The following is a 20,121-nucleotide window of genomic DNA, read 5'->3' on the forward strand; positions in this document are numbered from 1 at the left end:
CACACACACACACACACACACACACACACAAAGTACCCACCAAGTCCCAAACATGCAATGCATACAACGCCCACCTCACCGCATCCCATTTCTACCGCCTGAAACACCCCCCCTTTCCTCTCCTATCATCCGTTCTTTAGCATCTTTCTCAGACACTGTCTCCTCTCTGATCACTAGTCTCAGCCCCACTCCTGTGCAGTCATTTTTTCCCACTCTGCTTTCACATCAGCACCATCCTGTTTTATGCTTCTTATACCTTCATTCCCACGCTGCCCCCATCCGCAAATGAGACTATGAGAGGGTCCTTGCCCAGGTCTTCTGTTGCAACTGGGAAAGCTAAACAGTCCTTCTCCAGCCTCTCTTGCAGCCAGGGACAGTTGTGTGACACAGCTGGCCGAGGAGACACCAGTGCAAAACTGCTGGGGAATCTCTGCATAATTTTTCTGTTTCCCTGATAGTAGAAAAAAGCACAGCTGACACTTTCCTCTTGCTCTCACCTGGCACATGGATATGACAACCGGGAATGCAGAAGATATCTTGCCCACGTGAGGGCAAAGCCCAGAGCATCACAGAGGTTACAGCCTGACATCTTGGAGCCCCTGAACAATACTTACAGCCACCAATCTGCAGACTTATAAGGTGAGAAAAGTCAACTCTGGTTTTATAGCTATTTTTCAAATTGTCTGTTGCTTGCTGCATCCCTAACTGATATTTTTATAAGCAAATTAATGTAGCAATAACTACTGGGGATCTATCAGTCTCCTGACACTATACTGTGCATTTTTGGACTCAGCTGCTCCATTTCTGGGCCCTTGTGGACCAGTCAGAGCCTTGGCAAGGGCTCTCACGCAGAATGTAAATGACCTTGGCTTCCCCACCCTTTCTCAGACTGGATGCATGTGACAATTTGCCCTTCAAGAATGCCCGACCACAAGATGCAAGGAGTCTGGTGTCCTGACTCACTGCAGGAAGAAAAGCCACCACTGATCGGGAAACACACATCTTGGACTGTGACGTTAGTGAGAAAGTTTTATAGTGTTTGAGACATTATACATCTTTAGGTCTTTCTTTTTTAACAACAATTCTGCCTCTCCTAACTAATAAAGATTCCAGAGAGGAAAGTTACATGAAAGATTTGAGTCAATAAGACCAGGTGGGATACTTACACAAGAGACAAAAAAAATCTAGGTACATAATTGCAACACTCTAGGAGAATTTTTTTTAACTGAACAGTCAGCATCCACTAGGATGTCCAGCTAGCGTACCTGACAGGGGCTATCAATGGCACAGAAAAAAATTCCATACCCATCAGATACATGTTAAGTTTTACGTCTCTGTATGAAAAGCCTAGGTTAGTATGGCTTCCATAGGTTCAAAAAGGACCTTTGCTGAAGTTTCTATCTTCATGCAAATGAAAACTAAAAACAGATGGTTAATTGAAGAATCTTTCAATCTAGTAACTCGCTAGAGGAGCCCACCTCCAAGATCCCGACCTCTTGGTACTCACACTCCTGTGTTGTCCCCTGCCGCACTGAATAGGGCTGACCTGTGTAACCAGTAGGGTACTGCACACAAGACCAAGTGTGACCAAGTCTGTCAGAAAGACACTGTCGCTTCCAACTTCCTCTCTCTTGGATCGCTTGTTCTGGGAGAAATCAGCCACCATGTTGGAAGGATACTCAAGTAGCCGTATGGAAAGATTTAACTGGTAAGGAACTTAGGCTCCCACCAACAACCAGCACTGCCTTTCCAGCCACATGACTGGGCCATACTGGCAGCTAATGACCCAGCCCCAGTCAAGCCTTGAGATCCCTTCAGTTCTGGTTGACATCTGTGTGCTGCAACTTCATGAGGGACCCTGATCCAGAACCACCCAGATGAGTTGTGTGAAATGTGTGTTGGTTGTGAGAACTGAAGAAAACAGGGCTAATTAATCATAGTAGAAACTTCATTCAGGGAATCAGAGACTCTGTCTTAAGAGCCTCACACGTCACATGAAGTGAAGACTCAGGGCATTTTTATGCTTGCGCTCCGCAAGGTATGTGGGACGTCTCCCACCCCATGATTGAGAACCCTCACACAAAACTCCTGCAGTTTTATCTTTCTTGACTGAGTGCACTTAAGGTAAAGTGGGGGAAATCTCTCCTTGCCTCACAGGGCAACTGGCCAGCTGGTTGGAAGCGTCACAGTGTCTGGTCACGCTGGCATGATCACTAATCATTTCTCTCTTTACATTTTTAGGAACCCTCACTCGTTCTGACCTCATATCAGCTGACACTGACCAGGCCTAGCAACAGAGCCCCACAATGGAAAACTACGTCAGGAAGGCCCAGAACCTACTGAACAAGACTGTGCCACACTACTACCAGGGTCAGAAGCCAGGATGTCTGATGACCATTGTGTGAGATCCACCACTCTGACCAGCAGGCCACTGCACAGCTCCAGTCATCAGGGGATCCTCATTTGAAATGGCTGATTTCTTTTTTTCCCAATCTAAATCTTCACCAAATCTGAAATCTAGCAAATATTAAAAAATGACTTGGTATTTTTATAGTAACCTAACAGACCCTATGAGATCATTTTCATGAACACTGCATCACTTTTTAATAAAAAGTGTGTGTAAGGTACCCTTTGCCTTTTACCTTGTTGATGGTCTATAGACCAGCACTTAAGCACATCCTGCAATGATTCCCCACCTGGAGTCTTTGAAGGTGGTCCTGCAGTTCCATAAATAATCCTCATCATTGCAAAAAACATAACAGGAACTCTGTACTTGCCTGTGATAAAGCTGCCTGGGGTGAGTTAAGCAGGGGTGGGCACACTAGGGTCTGGTGGCCAAACGGGGCCCAGCACCTGTTTTTGTGAACAAAATTTTATTGAAGTGCAACCACATCCATTTATTTGTAGGTTGTCTGTAATGGCCTTCATACTACAACAGCACAGTTGGGTAGCTGAGGTGGAGAATTGTATGGCTCACAAAGCCAAAAATACTTATTATCCGGCCCTTTGCAGAAAAAGTTTGCCAACCTCTGAAATAAAGCATCACACTCACACTTCTCACCTTGGGCTCAGCAAGTGTTATCTGATGTGGAGCCCTTCCCTGGCGCCTCACACAGATTGAGAGTTAATTTCTTGGTTTAATAAAGTTAACATAAATTTTATACATTAGATCATTTAAGATTTAGGGTGGAGTCAGCAGAATTTTCCTTGTTAACCAAGAGTTTCCTTACTCATGCTTATCAAAATTAAAAATGGAATCTGGACTGCTCATATAATTTTAACAGTTTTTAGATCCATTGGGCAAGTTTAAGCAGCTGTCTTTTTTCCAACATGACTTATTTAGTTGGACACCAATACTTTACAGAGCTAACTGTTCTTACTTAGCCTTACAGTGTGTTTTTAAAATGAAAACATGTAAACTGTTTGGGATACAATGTTTTTCTTGATTTGAAAAGTCATAAGCATGGATTAATCCACATTGTACAAGATAGAAAATGCTTGTAGCAAAATTTGATACAAGTATAACAGCTACAGGATTTGAATTCACTGGTTTGGAAACACGAAGCATGTATTTTTTGGCACTGAGAGAGAGAATCTTTGTTACAGTCTAAGAAAATTATTTTTAGGGAGGAGGATTCCAATCTTCCACCTTCAAGGCAACAGAAAGAGTCTCAATGGGTATCAGTTTTATTAAAAGCAAAGACAATGCTTGGAATTCTTGGTGTAAAGAACTTTCTCCTCAGACTTGCCTCTTAGAATTAGATCTGACAAAAGGATGAATTCACAGATTTGGGAGTCCTGACAACTCTGTAACAAGGAAAAGCCTTAGACATTCTGTTTAAAGCTTCCCCTCACAATACTATCCTCATGAAGTATATATGAAGACACGATCCAAATATCTAGAACATTCTCTAGATCAGGGTTTCCAGCCTTGGCACTGCTGACGTTTGGGGCCTGATGATTTACTGCTGTGGGGTCTTGTGCATCACAGGAAATGTAGCAGTGTCCATGGCTTCTACCCACAAGATGCCAGGAGGACCCCACCGCTGGTCTAGAACCAAATATCTGCAGGTATTGCTAAATATTCCAGGGGGGCAAAGGGAGGAGAGAATTGTCCCTGCTTGAGAACCATTGCTCCAGAGAAGATCAGACCTTTACCTTGTCAAAAGATGGTTATTTCATTCAAACTGTACAAACCAACTTATCCATACAGGTGGAAGCAAAATTTATTCCCTTCTGAGAGGACGTGGCTACATGTCTTGTCCCAGTTTTCATCACTCCCCCACTAAAAAGGAGAATACTTTGTTCAGAAAATTCCTCAGAGTTAGTTTCTCTGGTTGTCATCTTCTGCTGCGGTGCCCAGGTTTCCTCCCAGAGGAAATCTGCATCACAGGCATCCACAGAGAGACCCCCTTTCCAACTTGGTGTCTTCGCAGCCTGCCCTGACTCCGCAGCAGTGAAGGACAGACTCTTGTAACTGATCAGGACCGGAAACTAAGCAGGCTGCATCCACTGAAGGGTCCACCACGATGGAGTGTTGGCTCGCACGCTGACATTAACAGAATGTCTCATGACAGTGCCAACAGTTGGATGTGGCTGTTTTCCTTATGATCCCTTTAAATCCCCAATTCAATTACCAGGCTCATTTTTCTGATGAATCATCAGCAGAAAACCAGACTGTCTTTTAGAGAGAACTGTGACCCTCAGCTGAAATATCTCTTCTGTAAGACTCCATTTTACCTACTTGGCACTAAACAGACACTCTCAGTCTGGCCCTGAAGAAGGTTAAACCTTAGTACTTAACCCAGCGTGGAATTAACCCTTTCGAGAACTTGCAGTGTCTCTTACACAATTGAAGAGAAAATGAAAAGGGAAAAATGAAACTAAATAACGGAGCCAAGTGTGTGGTTACTGGACTGTTGTGTCTACATTTGATGGCCTCAGAGATGCAAATCTCAGCTCCAGGCCACAGTTAAATTGATGTATCAGAATAAGAACTTCTCGTATATTTTCAAACATCACAGCAGCTGTGAATGCTAGGTCCTTGGGGTTGCTTTTCCCTCCAGAAGCTCCTTTTCTCTCTCCTCTACTCCCCTCGCCAGAGGGATCCTCACCAAGAAGGCAACATCTGACATGTCTACAGTGACGCAGAGACAAAATCCCTGTAGAATTCAGGGCCTGTGCCGCGAATGAGGATGTTTCTTGGAATTCCAAAATTGTCTGAAAACTGAAATAGGAGAAAAAATGGACAGGTGCCTGCCTAGCACTTAGGCTATGACTCCAAGCTGAGTGTCTTTGTTACAGCGACGCACAGGTCGCTCACTACACACCTGCGAATGGTGAGCATGAGAAGCCTCCGTGGTTACAGCAGGGAGGCCCCAGGGACTAAAAACCTAGTTGTGACTCGATTTTCCCTTGTATGTGCACCTTGTTAGGTTCCAAGGGGCTTGAAACTGTTGATATCACAGCCACCATGATCCCATCTTTGCATCCTCAGCATCCCAAGGGTGAGACATGGGCCCTCAGCATCCCGGGGGCGACACGTAAGCCTGCCTGATGTTCGGGACTCCGGAGTGAGCTGGACTCCTGTCCTCAGTGCAGAAAGAAGGAAAGAAGAAGGTAACAGCTAACAGGAGATTGTCGTTACCTTGCCTACAACTCTAACTTTTGGCAAATATGTTCTTTCCATACCTCTGTGATTTTAGTATTTGTTTAAATACTACCTAAAAATACCAAAGAGGTGTTGTTATTACTGACATAGGCCTGTCCCTTTTTCTTTCTGGACTACTGTTCTATTAGCTGTGCTCTCACGCGCAGGCCCAGATGACCTGCCTCAGCTGGACTGAGGGAGCACTCACACCCTCACCCCATTTCCAGGCTTTGCCACGTTCTGACTGTGGAGCCCAGGGGCCACCCTGCTAACTGCATGTGTAAATAAAAGAGTTTTAAATCACTTCCAGGTGTCGTTCAAATTTTCATCCTTGCTCGAAGGGAGCAGAAGCACCAAATCCTCCCTGGGGCCATTTCCCAGCTCTTCTCCTGCAGACATTCCTGAAATGTGCTAGACAAAGGCGCAGCAAGCCCCATAGTTGAATCTTTAAGGACTAACTCCCCAGTCCTTCCTCCAACCTCAAGAAAGATCACTTTTCTCACTCACGAATGAAAAAAATGTAATACAAGAAGCACTGAAAAGGTAGCTTTTATTATCAGACTTTTAAAATTCATATCCTCTTTTCCTTATTTATCCATCCCTGAAACCACTATTAATTGTAATGTACTTGGAATTTTACTGAGTGAGATAGAAGGATAGAACACCTTAAGGGTGTAACTTTGGAATTTAGTACTCTTAATCCATTATATAATTTGGAAATTATTCCCTGAATGGTTGTTGCAAACATAGGGGTTCTGTAATGACACTGGACTTCTCTGCCTGTGTATCTGATAAGTACCATCACAATAACCCCACAGTGTGACGACTGTCATCAGTAAATGGCAAAGAGGAAGTGTCAGTGTGGTTCAACTCCCCCCTAATAAAGGCTCTGAACTTGGATAATAGAAAAGCCATCTCTTGGAACCACTTTACCAGAGACTTTTTCTATAATGGCAGGGGACAAATACCAAGATTCACTGGAACACCTAGATAAAAATAGTAACACCATGACTCAAAGGTTATGAATGAGATCTTGCTCTAAGCAGCCTCTATACACGACAATACAGGTAGTTCAAAAACAATTTGCAAGTAATTCACCAAGAACCTAAAGCAAACCCCAGGAAGTTGTAAAGTCTTCACCCTTGTCAAAGGATTGGTTTCAGAGCATCTCAGAGGGATTTCAGTCAAATAGGGTAGGCCAGGAGAGATGAAGTCACCCTCTACCACACTGCTCTCCAGTAGAACTTTCTGCAATGACAGAAATGTCCTCTACGTGCACTGCCCAGCATGGTAGCCATTAGACTTAGAGATTTTGACCATTTGAAGTATGCCTAGACAAATGGAGAACTGAATTTTTAATTTTAATTACATTTACATTTAAATAGCCACATGTGTCTAATGACTGCCATATTGGATAATGCAGGTCTAGAAACTGAAGAGGAGGGTGTTGAGGATTGAGTGTCTTGTGAGTGCAGGTGAGAAGGTTTTTGGAGGAAAGCTGTAAGCCCAGGGCAAGGACAGCACCAGCTTCACTTTGCCAGCCACCCACAACTGAATGTCTGCTCCCAAGACTAAGGCTGAACTCATTAGGAAAAGTGTACTTAGTTTAACCAGAGAGGCATGACCTGACCACAAGAAAGGGCTGGGGGCATATATGCTGTGATTTCCCGATGCCAATGTGACAAGGAGAACTTATACTCTGCAGAGGAAGTAGAGAGAAGCAGAGGAGAAGGCCAGGTTTTGAGGCCGTAAGATAGAAGGCAACTCTAGGAAACAAACTGGATGATGGTTATTTCTTCACTGCCCTGAGCTGATGCTCTTATATAAATAGGGTTCATCAGGGCTTCTAAAAACATGCCTGAAACCTGACAGCCAGGGGGCCACTGGTGTCAGGATTTATTTAGTTGTTTATTCATTATCTATCTTGTTTATTCAGTTGTTTACTAATTTAGTATCTGTCACTCCCACTAGAATGTGTGCTGCATGAGGACATAGATCATTCTGGGCCAGAAAGTAGGTATTGGGTAAAAGGTTGTATGAAATTAGTATTCATACCCAATTATTGGTCAAAATATAGTTGAAGGCCTACTCCATGGAATGTACTATGTTAGGGTTGGAGAAATAGCCATGGAAAACACAGGCCTGGTCCCTATCCTCATAGCTTACATTAAACAGCTAACGATACAATTAAAAATGTATGCTGAACATTGCTAATTATTAGAGAAATGCAAATCAAAACTACAATGAGGTACCACCTCACACGGGTCAGAATGGCTATCATCAAAAAGTCTACACTTAACAAATGTTGGAAAGGGTGTGGAGAAAAGGAAACCCTCTTACACTGTTGGTGGGAATGTAAATTGGTACAGCCACTATGGAAAATAGTATGGAGGTTCCTCAAAAAACTAAAAATAGAGTTGCCATATGATCCAGCAATCTCACTCCTGGGCATATATACAGACAAAACTATAATTCAAAAAGATACATGCACCTCTGTGTTCATAGCAACTCTATTCACAACAGCCAAAACATGGAAACAACCTAAATGTCCATCAACAGATGAATGAATAAAGATGTGGTATATATATATACAATGGAATACTACTCAGCCATAAAAAAGAACAAAGTAATGCCGTTTGCAGCTATATGGATGGACCTAGAGATTATCATACTAAGTGAAGTAAATCAGACAGAGGAAGACACATACCATATGATATCACTCATATGTGGAATCTAAAATATAACACAAATGAACTTATCTACAAAACAGACGCAGACTCACAGACATACAGCACAGACTTGTGGTTTTCAAGGGGGAGGGGGGTGGGAGAGGGAAGTACTGGGAGTTTGGGATTAGCAGATGCAAACTATTATATATAGAATGGATAAACAACAAGGTCCTACTGTATAGCACAGGGAACTATATTCAATACCCTGTGATAAACCATAATGGAAAAGAATATAAAAATGAATATATGTGTGTGTATGTATAACTGAGTCACTTTGCTGTACAGAAGTAATTAACACAACATTGTAAATCAACCATACTTCACTAAAAATTTTTTTTTTAATTTTAAAGGAATGTTTAGTACCCTATCAGCAGGGACCTGACCTATGCGGTAGACAGGGGAAGGTTCTAATAAGGGAGCACTTCCTTGAACTGAATTTTGAAGGCTTAGTAGGAATTAAGCGAAGGGGTAGGGGGCAGGTGGTCAAGGGAAATGTCTTGGCCACAGGCTGGTATTACTGTCATCCAAAGAAGAAGCAAGACAGAGTGGCAAGAGGACAAGCTGTCTGGGTCAGCCAGCGATGTCCCCAGAGGAACATCACAGCCCAAACCCAGCCCCGTGGGCCTTCCAAACACCTGACCCCACCCAGTGCCATCTGAGGGCACCCTTCCCAGAAAGACCACATGCTCCTATGGACCCCAACTCACAGCACCTTTAACTCCAATGAGATACTTTTTTGATCAATTTCTTAAACAGGGTCCCAGAAAATCATGGGGGAAACTCACTTATCCCACAAAACCAGAGAGACTTACACACACACATACATACACACAGACACTCACACTCAAACTTGTGTAAGAGTTTACAAAAGGCTTTGCCCAAGTACTATCAAATTTGAGTTTCTAGTTCAGACAGTTCTTAGAAAAGTGAAACCATTTCACAGTTGAGGACCCTGAGGCTCAAAGAAAATGTGACTCTTTGAGAGGTCCATTAGAAGGGGCAGAGCCAAGATTCACAGTCACAGCACCCAAGTCCCATTGTCTTCCGAACGAGAGCAGTTTCTTCCTAACTGAGAACCTCCTGGGAAACACCGAGCCTGATTCTTTGTGACGCGAACCCTACCAACTATGTGATTTCTAAAAAGTTATTTGTTGGGGTGATTCTTGTCCTGCCAATGCAGGCCGTCCTTGAAAGAGCCCTTGGTCCTCCAGCCAGGGAGACTTTTTGGGCTCACTTTCTAAAGCACACTTACTTCCTGGCTGGAGGCCTTGGGGAGCTGCCTTGAAAAGTCCTACAGCCACTTACTTGGAAAGGTGATGCTATTCATCCAATGCAAATCCATAGCCGTGCTTTTGAACTATTTTTTAAGCCAATGTGGAGAACCTGGAATCCTTCACAGGGCCTCATTAGTTCTGAAACACCTTAAGTCATTTTCATACTCATGGAGAGAATGCCCCGAAGCCCGTTCAACAGTGACAGCTCTGAGAGCCTGTAAGGGTCCAGACACTTTACAGGTGTCCTGTAATCAGGATGACCAACTGTCCTGGTTTACCTGGGACCCAGGATTTCCTGAGATGGAGCAAGTTGGTCCCCCTACTGGTTAATTCAATCCTCACAACGCTCAGGTGTGGTAAGGGGGGCCTTCTCCATCATCTTTACTGATAAGAGAATCCAAACCAGAGCCTTCACAGGGTTTGCCCATATTCCTCCAGCCCGTAGAAACAAAACAGGGGTTTGAACTGAGCTCTGATTCCCAGGGCTTAGCCCCACCCTGGCCCTCTGGGTACCCACAGCACCGAGATTTACCTGAGAGAGATGGACATCCTTGGGTCCTGACAGATAAATGATACCTCAAACCTTCCATGTCTCTGGAGAATTCTCACTTTTCCACCTTATGAAGTGGATAGGATTTTTTCAGGACTGAAATAAAACTGGGAGCACTCTTTTGCCCTAAGCTCAATGTCCTGATTTGCACGTCAGTGGCAGCAGTGTTATTTCACCTGAGGGCTGCTTTTACAACACCCAGAGCAGTGCAAGCAGACTGGGCTGGGAAACTAAGGGGAAATTGTGGAGAACAGGCCTTGAGTCACACCTGGTGAAGTGGAAGAAGTAAGAGTAAGACAGACTTAAATGTAAGGCCTTCCTCTGCCATATCCTAACTGTGTGACCTCGGGGCTAATAATAGTTATTTTGCAGGGTCGCTATGGAGTCTGGAATGAGATGACCCCATCTGAATCTACCTTCCTCCATGACTGGCACAGGATAAACGCCCAGTAAGTGTTAGTTCACCAACAACCCTCAAGAAAAGAAACTCAAAAAATGTCCCTTGCTTTGTAACCTGTTCAAATTTCTACCAGGGTTTCTGGAGCCTAAACCTATGTGAAAATAATAAATTGTATCAAAACAATAAGAATACAAACAACCCAATTATTTTAAAATAGCCCAAAGATTGGAGCAGACTTTTCCCCAAAGAAACATACAGATAACAAATAGGCACAGAAGATATTCAACATCATTAGTTAACAGGGAAAAACAAACTAAAGCCACAATGGGCCATTATTACACATCTACTAGAATGACAAAAATTAAAGATACTGACAATAGCAAGTGTTGACAGTGACGTGGAGCAACTGGAATTCTCATGCATGGATGGTGGAAATGCACAGTCTCAGCACATTTTAAATGGCTGCTCTTGAAAGGAGATTGGCAGCTTCTTATAAAGTTAAACATCCTTACCATATGACCCAGCAGTCCCATTCCTGGGAATTCACCCAAGAGAAATGAAAATATACAGTCCACAAAAAAAAAAAAAGAAAGAAAAATATTATAGAAGCTTTATTCACAAAGGCCAAAAATCTGTAAAGAACCCAAATATCCATCAACAGGTGAATGGATAAACAATACACATCCACACAACGAGGTAAGACCCAGTAAGCAAAAGCAACCACTGATACACACCAAGGTAAGTGAATATCAAATACATTTTGTTAAGCAAAAGAAGTCAGATGCAAAAGGCTACATGCTATTTGATTCCATTTATGTGAAATTATGGAAAAGGTGGGGTGAGGGGATTATCTGCAGAGGGACACAGAGGAACCTTTTGGGGGTAATGAAAACCTTCTATATCCTGTTTGGGGTGGTGGCTACACAGATGTATACATTTGTCAAAACTCATTGAACTGTACACTTTAAAAGGGTGAATTTTACCATCTATAAATGATATGCCAATAAATCTTTCTTTAGAAAGAAAATAGATTATAAAATACAGGGGGTTTAACCTGGGGAGGGGAATGCAAGCCTGCGAAAGGGGTGGAGATGGGAGCCTGGGAAGGATGGAGGGGCTGACCAGCCATTAGTTTTTGTGAAGGGGATGTGATGTGGGCCTTCAGTTATTGGGGGAGCAAACCAAGAAAAAGGAAGTCACTCACTGGCCAGTGTCCCTAGGTGTCCCACAGTCTCATTCCACTTGGCTACTTCCAGTGCCTGTTAGGCCAACACTTTACCTTAAAAACGTGTGAAATGGCCCCACTTGTAAAGAACGAGAGGCAGAGAGGCTGTACCTGCTGTGCCCCCAGGTACCTTTCTGGCTGAGCTCAAGAAGGCTTTAAAAAAATGCACAAGACAACATTCTACTCTGAGAAAATGGACCCTCTCACCACTCATTTCATTCACTTCCACCAAGGCTGCACCATGAGGAAAGGAAGAGCATCTCAGTAAAAACACCTCTCCCTTGAGCACAGGCTGCCGTCCGGGCACCCAAGCAGCGCCCAGACACGGAGCATCCGTGCACAGAGGTGCACAGAGGATGCAGAGAGTAAGGCCAGCAGGCAGGACTGGATGGGATGTACCTGAGAACCAGGGGTTCAGGGCTGGGGGCCGTGCTGGGTGAAGGCTCTACCTACTCCTTCTCAAGAAAGGTTACTCTATTCTGAAATAAATTCTATTTATTTGTTCTTTTTTCTGTGCTTACATGTCCTTTATTCAGGCAATGATGTAATGTCATCTCTTTGTCACGCAATAAATAGGATTTAATTCTATTTCTGTCTCCTTGAAATAGAGGAGACATGTATGGATCCATGAAATTCCCCCATTAGGGAGCATTTCTGGGCCGTGGAAACAGTCTCAAACCTCCACTCTGAACCTATTCTTTATCTGAGGGCGTCCAAACTTCCTGCCACCCTGTCATGTGGCCTCCACAAGAAATACACCTCCAGTCAAACCTCCGTAGACCCCACAACGAGCTTCTGAATACTTCTCAGCCCTTATGACCATGGACGCCCTCCCTACATTCCCAGCATTCCTTTTCCTCCAAGACTCCACTCCACACAGCCTCCATGCAAGTAGCTCCTGTTCTCACTTCTCTGTGGCCCTCAGCTCCTTAGAGCATCAGGGTCTGTGTATAGGTGTGTGTCCTCCATGAAGCTGTGGGCTTCCCTCTTTCAGTGTTGTAATCCCAGCATCTAAGGAAGGGCTTGATGTGCTGAATGGACATGGCCAGGCAGGGGTCAGTGGACCTGCTATTCCCCGGGTACCCACTGTGTGCCAGGCCTGGTGCTGGAACAGTGTGTGTGCCCAGGAGTTGAATATCTGCCACCCAACAGTGAGAAACACACGGCCTGGGGTGCCTCCTTCTGTAGGACCTAAGATCCAAATATGAGGACAGAGATACCTTGACATGAAGATTCAAAGTCAAACAAAAAGCTGTAGGGATTTGAGCAGGAAACCAACCTGCTTTAATTTAGGGGCAAACAAAAAAAAATGTTAATATATTCATTCTAATGACATGAGAGTCCCATAGAAGGTCTATGTTTTAAAACATCAGCGCCCTATCACATTCATCCTCAGATTATCTGCTCAGCAGATGTGAACTGTATCATTCATTTCACTTTATAAGTGGGGAAACTAAGAATGAATTTCAGAAGCAGACTCCATGTCTTAGGCTAAAGGGCCTTCAAGTGCCAGCTCTGTGTTTGGGCAAATCACTTGTCATGGTGCCTCAATTTTCCCATGTAAAAATGTGGGGGGCAGGGTCCAGACTCGGTAGGCCATGTATTCCATTATGGTTTCCTAATTCTGGGGGTCTCACATGGCAAATCAGAATAAGGAGCAAGTCATCATTTATTCTGGATTCTTTCTTTTCAAATGGTAGGAAATTAGTGCCAAAAAATATTCCAGTTTCTTGGATAAGCTCATTGTCTGTCTCTGTCTGTTTGGTTCTCTCCTTTTCTCTTTCCCTCTATTTCTCTCCTTTTTTCTTCTCTCCCCACTCCCTCTCCCTCCCCCCAACCTCCCCTGAAGAGAAGTTATACTGCCTATTTTGCCCCTAATATCCATTCTCCTTGGTCTGGTAACAGTACCTTGATTTTCTCCCCCATGAACTATACCTCTTCCAAAGGACCAATTTACCAGAACCTTCTATGTGGATGTCCACTCTTCCCTGACCAAGAAACAGACATCTGACCCAAGCAAGACCAGTTAGATAAACTTCCATGGACTCTGCTCATCAGAGTGACAGAAAGGCAAAAAAAAAAAGGTTGGAATTTATTCTTCTTATGTCAGTGGCCTCAAGGGACCATTCATCACTTTCTACTACTCAGATCTTCTGAGATTCCCTGGCTTCAGTATTTCCCCAAAACCACTTTTATCACTTTTCCTTTGATTCCATGATTACCTTATAATAAAATACCTTTTTGCTCAAATTAACGTCAGTTTCTGTTGCTTGCAACCAAAGAGCCCTAAAGGATACAACTTCTTATCTCAATCATTTTTTTAACTCTTAAAATTTGCTACCTACTTCTTCTAAGAAGTCACAAATGTAATGTGTAAAAGTAGGGCAATCCACTTGTTTTATTAATGTCCTGTGTGTACCCCTGGGACCTGGGCCAGGAGGCAGGAGCCTTCCATCCCGGTCTTCCTTGGTTTTCCTGATGAGAAAGGAACAGTCTATTGACAAGTCAAGATAAAGAATAATTCTTTCCTAAGGTCCTGCCCACCAGGAAAAGAACTGGGAACATCTCAAAGCCCACAGGGCAAAGTCAGACCAAGGAGCACCAACCTGGTTTGATTGTAGAACAGTGTGTCTGCATCATTTCCAGCCCCACAATTTTCTGGGAAACTGAAAATTCTAGGTGAACTTGGCCCCAACTCATTCTCCTCTTCAGAACCCTGGACCACAAGAGCAATAATAATCATCACAGTTATTACTAACAATTACTGAGTGGTCAATAGCTATGAAGCATTGAATCAAGAACTTTATATATTTTACCTCATTCAAGCCATAAAATAATAGGTGGTGGGCCCTATAATTATCCTATTTTACAGATGAAGAGACTGAGATTTAAAAAGGGTAGGATCTTCTCTGAGGTTAGTAGCTAGTGAAAGGCGGAGCCAAGACCAAATGATTTATGATTTCACTCTTCATCAAAAAGCCAACACTGATCACAATGGCATCCTGCCTAACATGGGCAAGTTTCTGCTTCTGTGCTCGAAATCAGAGTTCCCCGGGTGAGTACAATGCAGAAAGGAAAGGGTTTCCGCTACTTTTCATGCCAGGAACAAACACCCAAGGGTTTAGGCATCAAAGTGAACTGTCTTGATTTTATCCATCGCCTTTTCTCCTCTACTTGCCACTTGAGACTCTGCTGTCCTCTGTGTACTGACAAACCCTGTCTTACTTGGAGCGGGAAATGTTTTTCAGGATAAAATAAAAAAGAAGACTATCATTCCCCACAGCACTCAAGAGTTTTGCCAAAGGTGTAACTCCCACAGGGCTCAGGGCAGCGCGGCACAGGACCCCAGGACCTCAGCCTCTGACTTCGGGAGCTGCCCACCCGCCAGGAACAGGGCGCACAGTTAACCTGAAGTTAAATTTGGCTCTTAAATACCCTCTCACAGAGTCTTTCAGGTGTAAAAAAAAACAAAGTCTTAAGTCCTGGGAGGACAGAATGAAAAACATTGATATGTTACACATTCACTCAACAAAAACTGGACAGAGGTTAGCTAATGGTATTGTACCCATGTTAATTTCTTCATTGTAATATACAGACCATGATTAAGTAGGATGTGAATATTAGGGGAAGTTGGGTAAAGGGTATATGGGAACTCTTGTCTTTGCAACTTTTCTATAAATCTGAAGTTATTTCAAAATAAAAGGCTTTCAAAAATGAACTGGATGAGAGACTCCCGACAGCATCCTCTGTGAGACTGATGGTTTAGGACAGTGTCACTGATGGGATGCAGGCAGGTGAGCCTCTTGGGTCATGTCCATCAGTGAAATATCACTGAGAACAACAGCACAGGCTCTCTCTAGTCCAAATCACAAGAATAACATATCTTGCAGACCAAGGCTTTAATGAGAGCTGAACACAAAAGAGAGTTTGGTCATGACACCTCATAGCTGTGCCATTAATACACACTTCTATAAAAAACATCACAGTAAGTGGTGTGTGTGTGTGTGAAAGAGAGAAAGAGAGAGAAAATGGGGGGAGGGAGGCAGGAAAAGGGCGAATACATGAAGCTGAAGCAGACAAGAAAGAATCATTTATACATCACTCACCTGGGGTCGGGGAAGAACCCACACATTTGTGAAAGCAACTTGACAACAGATGGAGTAAGAAACTGGGGTGTTAGTCCTCAACACAAGGAACTTGAAAACAAACTTTTCCAAACAAAGTTTCAGAAATACCCATCTTAGATTTACTGAGCACAAGCAAAACATTTCAGAATGGTTTTAAACATCACTAAAAGGATGGAATGTGATGGCCTAAGGAAACTCTGCAAGAAAGTTTTGAGGATGGTCCAATCCATGGTTGAGAACACTTTCAAGGATTTGGAGGTCTCTTATTCAAGGTGAGTGACTATTTAATCTTCATCTGCAAGACTGGAAGAAAGGAGTTTGTCCAGGTGGGAGAACCTCTTTTCAGATATGAGGAAGAAGTTCTTGAGCTCATGGGTGAGGAAACATCTCACTAGGTCCCCACAGGGGGTCATCACATTGTCTTTGCCTGTCATTGCAAGGAGAGGAGACTGCCTTTCACAGGGTTGAAGGTAAGCCTGCCTTAAAGCCCAGGGGACTGGTTGATTTAGGGTCTTCTCCAATTCATGGAATCAAAGCATACACAGCATGTAGCTGCTATAGCATCTCTCTGAAGAGCAGTTGCTAGAGAGGAATCAGGCATTGCAATTCTAGGAACAGAAAGCACCAGTCACGTCATGAAACTGTGGCATAAAAAATCCCTTGACTGATCCAGTTTTCTAACCTTCCTTCCTATTTCAGAGACTTTCTGAGGACATATGAACATGAACCTGCAATTTAGGAGACAAGCTGATCTGGCACTAAGCTCCAATTTCTTTTCCAAGAAGATAACTGGGGTAAACTCAAGAGAAAATAAAATCATGACCCCAAACCAGAATCTGGAAAAAAATGCCCTGACACTTTTGCGGGAAGAGGAGATTTAAGATAAATAATATAGTACTGAAAATTCATTTTTTATTACACTTGTGAGTAAGAAACAAATATAACAGTCCAAAATATTACATTTGTACATTACTGTGTTTATATCCTATCGTGATCATCTCCCTAACTTCACCCCAAACAGCTTGGTGAAACCACATTCCACTTTAACCCAGTTTGTCTTCCATTTATATCTTAGTAGAATAATTTGATCAGATACCCAAAGGCCTTCCCACTAATGAAACAAGGATTTGCTAAGAAAAATCAATGTATAACTTGCCTTAGTATCCATCAAAGACAAAAAGAGTTATTAAAGTCTGAGACACAGCCACCATCCTCAGACTCTTAGAAGAACCGGTAGGAGAGTAGCAGAGATGAGCAAAGGGTTAACACAGCTGATTTCTGGGTGGAGAGAAGGATGCAACATAATTTTTTAAGGCAAACACCTGGAGGCAAAAAAAGTAGTATTTTGTTTCCACCGCAAGAAACTGCAGACATACAGAAAGCCAATCACATCGGTGGAATACTCAATTATCTGCACATGCTAATTAACGAAATATAATCAACCCACTTTCCGTCCATCCTTTCTTCACCTGCTCTAGTATTTGTCATGCACTGGCTTCCTCACTCCTCACAACCCACAGAACATCAGAGAGTCTGCGTGGTGTATCAAAGGGAAACAAATAAGCACAGATTTTTTGCTGATGGCAGGAATTTCTCATGCTCAGAGCATATGAACCAACAACGTGGAAATGGCAGCACTTGCTGTATATTTTAATGATTGCCCACACCTATTTTGCAAATGAGACTTAAAGTTCAATTAGGTAATACGATGCTCAGTTACGGTTATTTCATTAAACTGGGCGCAGTCATTTAAAGTAGTAAATATGCAGTCATGACAGAATTAAATATTCATGAAATCAAATGCGACTGAAAAGCTGAGGATGTTAGAATATTAAGATTCCTCATAGTTTGGCAATGTAAATCTTGTATGCATCACCCCAGCCCAGTCTAGAGAGTGTTCAAATGACAGTTCCTTGGTAGAATGCCATATAAGTTATAATATTGATCTTGGTAGATAAACCACAATCTAAATCCTTAGCTCAGTATCCAAATGCAAAACAATTTTGAGGATTTGCAAATACCATCTTGTTAAGGTAAGCCTGTCTGCAAGTACAGAGAGGCAACACTCAGTGTGATCCCAACATGTTTGGGATACTGTTTAGTCTACTAGCACCTCTAGGAACGTCCAGCAGAAACCCAGGCAACCTCCCAGGAGGAGCATGTCATGACTCGCTTTCCTAACCAGGCACGGTGGCTGTTTCCTTGCACGCTTCCTCCAGTGAGCCACAGTGAGAAAGTACCTCAGCTGACTCCTCTTTGGTTGGTTCTGATTTGTTGAACCAGCTTTTCCCCAACACTTGCAGCCACTTCCAAAATGCATTAACAAACACATGTATACACTTCACAGAGATACAACTGGCCGGCACTAGCATCCACAAAACTCAACTCCAAGTGTATATGGAGAAAGAAAACCCTGCTCAGAAACCAAGCTGCAATAAATACACTCCAAGAATATCACACCAAGGCATTATTTTCTATGCCACTTCCTCTACTTTACAATTTTCTCAACAGGAAAAAACATCAGCACCAGAGAATGGCATTTGAGCTATTTCTTACTGGAACCCAATTACCTGAGGAGCTCCTCTCTCCACAGTCAGTAGCCGCTATCCCGGGGCTACAATGACACAGCAGGGCTTCAAAAGGTTTCCAGAGCTCACCTGGTGCCAGGCACCTGGCCCCTGCCCTCCCGGGCAGGAGGATGCCAGGGCAGGAGCAGGTGTTCCAGCTTAGAGCTGGGTTAGGCAGAGCTCTCCATTCTGCAAAAGAGCCAAACTTTGCTCCCACTGTTGTCATCTTTAGGTTGATGCCACCTCCCTTCAAGGAGTCTCAGAAGCCACTTGGCAGCTCCTGAACACATGTTTCCCCTTGACCTAGATCATCCACATAAGCTGTGGCTATACGGTGCGGGCGAGCAAAGTCCCTCAATCTCGCTCTCCCGGGGTGCTGCGCTCCACCCAACATCACGTTGCCTGGACCAGAAGACTTTTCTCTGCACGAACACTGAATACGGAAACCAGGAGGGACTTCTGCACGCGCCTTCCCGTTCAGAAAGTCACTGTCGCCCAGCGATTCCCTTCCATCTTACGCCTTCCCTACATCTGCAACCCTCACCACCTCCCGGACGAGGGAAGGGGGTGGGGGAGCGCAGGGGTTAAAGTGACAGCCGCTGCCAGAGCTCCGTGGTTTTGTTCAAAAGGTGTCACAGCGCCAACGCGGCGGACCTACCTTGCTCTCGTCCTTCTCGCCGCTGGCTCTCGCTTCGGGATCGTCGCTGTCCTCGGCGCCGGCCCTCTTGCCGGGCGGATCATCCGGAGCCGGATGCTGCGGCGGCGACGGCGGCTGTGGCGGCGCCTGGCAGGCTCCGCCAGCCCCCTGGGAGCGGGGGATGGGCTCTGGGCACGGAGAAACTCCCTCTACATCCATCTCCATCTTCCCATTCACTGGAGGACAAGACAAAAGCGGAGCGCAGATTTGACAGCGGCGCCGGCGGCGGCTCAGCTGCCGGTGGCACGCATGGCTCGCCGAGGAGGAGACGCCTCCCGCGCGCCCTCCCTCCCGCTAGCCTTCGCCCGCGCGCCCCGCAGCTCCGCTCGCCGCTCGGCTCCGGCACCGGCGGCGCCGGCCCGGGGAGCGCGAGCAGCGGGTGGCCGCGCGTCCTCGGAGCAATGGCCTTCAGGAGCCCCCGGCAGTCCCGCTAAGCCGAGCGCATCCCGGAGGCGGCGGCAGCGACGCCTCCCAGCCACGCGCCCAGCCCCGGGGCCGCCCGAGGACTCCCGCCTCAGCTGGGCCTCCCGATCCTCGTCGCTTTCCAGCCTCTCCGGGGTCCTCTCGGCGTCTCCCCTCCCCTCCGTCTCTGAACAAAGTTACTGGAAGAACAATCGCATCGCTGGGACCTGCCGGCGAAACTGACAGGAGTGGGGCGGGTCAGGTGTAAGTGAAATCTACCATCCCCGCCAGCTGACCAGGCACCGACCCCTCACCCTGCCCGCTCCATCTGAGGAAGGCAAGGCTTTCCGATTTGTGCCAGGCGGCGACGGAGCCCTAGAAGGAGGGGAGCCGGCAGAGGGCTGGCGTCCGGGGCGCCCACTCCAACCCCGGGCGACCCCCACCCGCACGCCGGCCCCAGGCCCCTCCCGCGCTCCCTCCCGCGGCCGCACGTGTCCCCG

At 44.9% G+C, this 20,121-nt stretch overlaps 1 protein-coding gene across 1 annotated transcript; it reads left to right on the forward strand.

The window, feature by feature from the left end:
• The first annotated feature begins 18,839 nt into the window (after nt 1-18,839).
• Nucleotides 18,840-19,864, forward strand: LOC101275870 (uncharacterized). The gene is given in 6 exon segments (XM_012536669.3): nt 18,840-19,434; nt 19,437-19,547; nt 19,550-19,573; nt 19,576-19,745; nt 19,747-19,805; nt 19,807-19,864. Coding segments are annotated over 6 exon segments (516 nt in total). The 5' UTR covers nt 18,840-19,340.
• The last annotated feature ends 257 nt before the right edge of the window (nt 19,865-20,121 follow it).

Source organism: Orcinus orca, chromosome 10, assembly GCF_937001465.1.
Source record: "Orcinus orca chromosome 10, mOrcOrc1.1, whole genome shotgun sequence".
Lineage (NCBI taxonomy): Eukaryota > Metazoa > Chordata > Mammalia > Artiodactyla > Delphinidae > Orcinus > Orcinus orca.